Source organism: Mya arenaria, chromosome 8 (assembly GCF_026914265.1).
Source record: "Mya arenaria isolate MELC-2E11 chromosome 8, ASM2691426v1".
Classification (NCBI taxonomy): domain Eukaryota; kingdom Metazoa; phylum Mollusca; class Bivalvia; order Myida; family Myidae; genus Mya; species Mya arenaria.
In genome coordinates this window covers 39,421,814-39,427,909 of record NC_069129.1, presented here as the reverse complement: position 1 = coordinate 39,427,909, position 6,096 = coordinate 39,421,814, and the positions used below count along the sequence as shown (strand labels likewise).

Genomic DNA, 6,096 nt, shown 5'->3' with positions numbered 1-6,096 from the left:
TCGAACCATAACTGCTCTGTTGTCACACCTTTTCGCTCGCGTGTAGAAACTCTCGTACCATAACTGCCCCGTAACAAAACCTTCCCGCTCAAATGCAGCGACTATCGTACCATAACTGCCCCATTACTGCACCTTCCAGTTCGCGTGTAGAAACTCTCGTACCATAACTGCCCCGTAACAAAACTTTCCCGCTCAAGTGCAGCGGCTATCGTACCATAACTGCCCCATTACTGCACCTTCCAGTTCGCGTGTAGAAACTCTCGTACCATAACTGCCCCGTAACAAAACTTTCCCGCTCAAGTGTAGCGACTATCGTACCATAACTGCCCCTTTACTGCACCTTCCAGTTCGAGTTTAGAAACTCTAGTACTATAGCAGCACCGTTACCAAAACTTACCGCTCAAGTGCAGCACTTTTCGTACCATAACTGCCTTATTCCTGGCCGACTTTATTGCATACATTGTTAAAAAGACATAACCCACCATATCGTTTTCCAGCTCAAGGTATAGAAGATATGTTCTTCAGCTCTATGTATGGCAGAATTGTTCCTCTGACAAAGGCATCGAATAATTGTTTTCCAGTTTAATGTATTGCAGAATTGTTCCTCAGTCCTAGGTATTGCAGAATTGTTTTCAAGTTCAAGGTATGGCAGAATTGTTCCTCAGTCCTAGGTATTGCAGAATTGTTTTCCAGTTTAAGGTATGGCAGAATTGTTCCTCAGTCTAAGGTATGGAAGAGTTGTTCTTCAGCCCAAGGTGTGGCAGAATTGTTCCTCAGCCCAAAGGTATAGGAGAGTTGTTCTACAGTCCAAGGTTTGGCATAATTGTTCTTCAGCCCAAGGTATGGCAGAATTGTTCTTCAGCCCAAGGTATGGCATAATTGTTTTCCAGTTCAAGGTATGGCAGAAATGTTCTTCAGCCCAAGGTATGGCAGAATTGTTCTTCAGCCCAAGGTATGGCAGAATTGTTCTTCAGCCCAAGGTATGGCAATTCAGCCCAAGGTATGGCAGAATTGTTCTTCAGCCCAAGGTATGGCAGAATTGTTTTCCAGTTCAAAGTATGGCAGAATTGTTCCTCAGCCCAAGGTATGGCATAATTGTTTTTCAGCCCAAGATATGGCATAATTGTTCTTCAGCCCAACGTATGGCAGAATTGTTCTTCAGCCCAAGGTATGGCAGAATTGTTCTTCAGCCCAACGTATGGCAGAATTGTTCTTCAGCCCAAGGTATGGCAGAATTGTTCTTCAGCCCGAGGTATGGCAATTCAGCCCAAGGTATGGCAGAATTGTTCTTCAGCCCAAGGTATGGCAGAATTGTTCTTCAGCCCAAGGTATGGCAGAATTGTTCTTCAGCCCAAGGTGTATAGCAAAATTGTTTTCCAGCTTATGATATGGCAGAATTGTGTTCCAGTCCAAGGAATGGCCGAATTGGTTTTCATTCCATTGTATGGCAGGATTGTTTTCAAGCCCCTGGTCGTAACTTCAAACCTCTTTAATATGTAGAATTATTTCAGATTGCGACATGTAGATTTTATCATTTCCCCATTGTTTTCAACATTATGTTGAATTTTGATACTGGATAATATCATATGATTTTTGTAACACGTCTTTTCAAGGGTAGTAATTATTTTCCAATATATAAGATAAATGATCGAAATTGTGGCTCAGATAACCTAATATCTTAGGTGTTTTAGTTCTTTATTTAAATTTCAATTAAGGAATGAATTGCGGGGTTGATGTCATTATCGGGGTATGAACGCAATTGGGTTGGTCAATGTGTGTGGAGTCCGAAGGACTCCACGCGTACTTTGACCAACCCAATTGCGTTCATACCCCCGATAATGACATCAACCCCGCAATTCATTCCTTATATTTACACCAATAGTTCATTATTTCATTCAAGAATTGTTAAAAAAATACTTCATTTCATTTAAGAAAACCTTTCAGTAACCCGTTCTTACACATTCGGTAAATAGAACGACCCGACTATAACCGAAAACATTTTTTTTCAAATGACGTCACAATAACGCGGGAAATGATCTACTTGAAATCACTTTAAAACGTAAAATTGAAACACTTCTGGTGCCAATATATTTAAAATGTAAGAAACTAACACTTTTAAAAATGTTGAGCTATATTTTACGGGACCTGCAGACACAATACAACCAATAACAAGATCAATAGCTTTTATGTATATTGTTATGCAATGAATTACGATCCGAACATATCCGAAGATGTTGCGTTCATCGATTGATGAACGCAATTGCCGAAAGGCAGTTCATTTAAGGAATGGAAGTTGAGGTGTAAATATTCGGACGTGAAAGGATTTATTTTGCAATCTTTTAATGTTAAAAAAGCATTTTTGTTTTCCGTTATAATCTTTCCATATTGTTTCTGTACACATCAAGCTCTATCCAAGTATACCAACACGTGCCCAGCAGGCATGAAGGGCTGTACATAGGATACCAACACGTGCTCAGCAGGCATAAAAAGGTTGAACATCGGATACCAACACGCGCTCACCAGGCATGAAGGGTTGTACATCGGAAACCAACACGCGCTCAGCAGGCATGAAGGGTTGTACATTGGATACCAACACGCGCTCACCAGGCATGAAGGGTTGTACATCGGAAACCAACACGCGCTCAGCAGGCATGAAGGGTTGTACATCGGAAACCAACACGCGCTCAGCAGGCATGAAGGGTTGTACATTGGATACCAACACGCGCTCACAGGGCATGAAGGGTTGTACATCGGATACCAACACGCGCTCACCAGGCATGAAGGGTTGTACATCGGAAACCAACACGCGCTCAGCAGGCATGAAGGGTTGTACATTGGATACCAACACGCGCTCACAGGGCATGTAGGGTTGTACATTGGATACCAACACGCGCTCACAGGGCATGTAGGGTTGTACATTGGATACCAACACGCGCTCACCAGGCATGAAGGGTTGTACATCGGAAACCAACACGCGCTCAGCAGGCATGAAGGGTTGTACATTGGATACCAACACGTGCTCACAGGGCATGAAGGGTTGTACATTGGATACCAACACGCGCTCACAGGGCATGAAGGGTTGTACATTGGATACCAACACGCGCTCACAGGGCATGAAGGGTTGTACATCGGATACCAACACGTGCTCACAGGGCATGAAGGGTTGTACATTGGATACCAACACGCGCTCACAGGGCATGAAGGGTTGTACATTGGATACCAACACGCGCTCACAGGGCATGAAGGGTTGTACATTGGATACCAACACGCGCTCAGCAGGCATGAAGGGTTGTACATTGGATACCAACACGCGCTCACAGGGCATGAAGGGTTGTGCATCGGATACCAACACGCGCTCACCAGGCATGAAGGGTTGTACATCGGATACCAACACGTGCTCAGAGGGCATGAAGGGTTGTACATCGGATACCAACACGCGCTCACCAGGCATGAAGGGTTGTACATCGGATACCAACACGCGCTCACAGGGCATGAAGGGTTGTACATCGGATACCAACACGTGCTCACAGGGCATGAAGGGTTGTACATCGGATACCAACACGCGCTCACAGGGCATGAAGGGTTGTACATCGGATACCAACACGCGCTCACAGGGCATGAAGGGTTGTACATCGGATACCAACACGCGCTCACAGGGCATGAAGGGTTGTACATCGGATACCAACACGCGCTCACAGGGCATGAAGGGTTGTACATCGGATACCAACACGCGCTCACAGGGCATGAAGGGTTGTACATCGGATACCAACACGCGCTCACCAGGCATGAAGGGTTGTACATCGGATACCAACACGCGCTCACAGGGCATGAAGGGTTGTACATCGGATACCAACACGTGCTCACAGGGCATGAAGGGTTGTACATCGGATACCAACACGTGCTCACAGGGCATGAAGGGTTGTACGTTGGATACCAACACGCGCTCACAGGGCATGTAGGGTTGTACATTGGATACCAACACGCGCTCAGCAGGCATGAAGGGTTGTACATTGGATAACCAACACGCGCTCACAGGGCATGAAGGGTTGTACATTGGATACCAACACGCGCTCACAGGGCATGAAGGGTTGTACATTGGATACCAACACGCGCTCACAGGGCATGAAGGGTTGTACATTGGATACCAACACGTGCTCACAGGGCATGAAGGGTTGTACATCGGATACCAACACGTGCTCACAGGGCATGAAGGGTTGTACATCGGATACCAACACGTGCTCACAGGGCATGAAGGGTTGTACATTGGATACCAACACGTGCTCACAGGGCATGAAGGGTTGTACATCGGATACCAACACGCGCTCACCAAAATGGGGGATCAATTTTTGGACTATAATATCGCCAAATACTTTGATATAGGGGTAAATAAATGCACCAAGCACTAATATGAAGTCCGTTTTGTCATATCTCAAACACCGAAAAAGTTATATAGGTCAGGGCAAAAATAACCACTATTCTGATACCCCTGACCCCATAAGTTGAGGTGGAAAGGATACAGATATCAAAAAACTGATTTCATATCTGGCCTCAGCGTGAAAACTAACTACTAAATAGCAACAAACATGAAAAAATATTTATTTTTTAACCCCAGCCTGGCAAAACTTCTGAGGTTAGGCAAAAAATCCAAAAAATCGACAAAGGTGGTTATTTTAATGGGTACTTTTTGGGGGTTGGTTAGTATCGCCCCGAACTGATAAGCCCTAGCGTATGAGATAGTCAACTGCTAAAGAAGCAACAAAACACTCTAGTAACAGATATTTCGCGTCTCTAAAGACGCAAAAAAAAACAACATTAGAAACCCCTAGTTCATGTTGTTGGGTATTTTAAGTATCGCCTAAAAATTTGGTATATAGGGGTAAATAGGGTAATTAACGACGCCGAGAACGAATATGAAGTCCGTTTTTTCAAATCTTAAAAAATAAAAAGTTATATGGGTCAGGGCAAAATTAACCACTTTGTGAAAAACCACCCGCCCACAGGTTCCGGTGGAACGGATACAGATATCAAAAAACGGTTTTCAGATTTAAATTCAGCGTCAAAACCAACAACAAAGTAACCAAAAAGATGACCCTTGCAAAAACTCTGGTTTCGAAAAAAAAATCGACAAATGTGGTTATTTTGGTGTCGGTTTTTATGCTTAACTCAAAGCTGAAAAACGTTTCACCATATCTCAAATAATAAAAAAGTTATTCGCGAAAAACGGGTAATTTTTTGAATTGGTTAGTATCGCCCCAAACTGATTAGCCCTGAGGCAATAGAAAGTCAACCACTAAAGAAGCGACCAAATTACTTTAGTTTTTTAACGTCTCTTAACACTTCTGAACACCTTAGAAACCCCAATTTCGACTCTTATATATTTTTTTGGACTTAACCAAAACACCTCCGGGGCCCCCTACCCCCATACAGCTCGAAAATTATTAGAGATATCTTCATCGGGTTTTTTATATGAAAGGGCGTCAAAAATAACTGCCATAGCAAAAACAGCCAGTAAATTCCTGTGCTCAGAAAAAAAAAATGACACTCGCCCCCAAAAAAGTGGTCATAAAGATATCTTTTTTTACCCCCGGGGAAGGGTGGGGATACATTTTTCTAGGGTATTTTTAACGCTGATTACGATTACGGACTCGAAAATCCAGAAAAACAACAACATAAAATAGAGGGCAATACTGCCCGGGCGATAATGACCAGTCCTAGGGCATAATTAACCACCCCTAATCTTTCCAGGGCAAGAATGACCATTTTCGACGCAATAATGACCAAGAGACTCTAACCAGGGCGATAATAACCAGTCAAGCGCAATATTAACCACCTGGGATCTTTCCAGGGCGATAATGACCATTTTCAGCGCAATAATGACCAAAAGACTCTTACCCTAACCCTAACCCTAACGCTAACTGTTGTGTATATTATAGCATTACACGTGTTGCTCTTAATATGACAAGGGAGGTAAATATTGTTATAACTGGAATGCCTCGGTTGGACTGAGTTATGACACTTAATTGGTCTGCTTACCTTAATTATTAGCTACTGTTAAAAATATTTCGGCATTATCTCAATAGTCACCCATCTATAGAC

At 43.5% G+C, this 6,096-nt stretch overlaps 1 protein-coding gene across 1 annotated transcript; it reads left to right on the top strand.

The window, feature by feature from the left end:
* Nucleotides 1-2,945: 2,945 nt before the first annotated feature.
* LOC128244178 (uncharacterized) lies at nucleotides 2,946-3,959 on the top strand. Its single transcript, XM_052962196.1, has one exon. It carries the CDS (start codon nucleotides 2,946-2,948, stop codon nucleotides 3,957-3,959), a length of 1,014 nt encoding a protein of 337 aa, XP_052818156.1.
* The last annotated feature ends 2,137 nt before the right edge of the window (nucleotides 3,960-6,096 follow it).

What these genes read in the sequence shown, in the direction of transcription:
- LOC128244178 (XM_052962196.1), top strand. Translation starts at nt 2,946, where the DNA reads ATGAAGGGTTGTACATCGGAAACCAACACGCGCTCAGCAGGCATGAAG.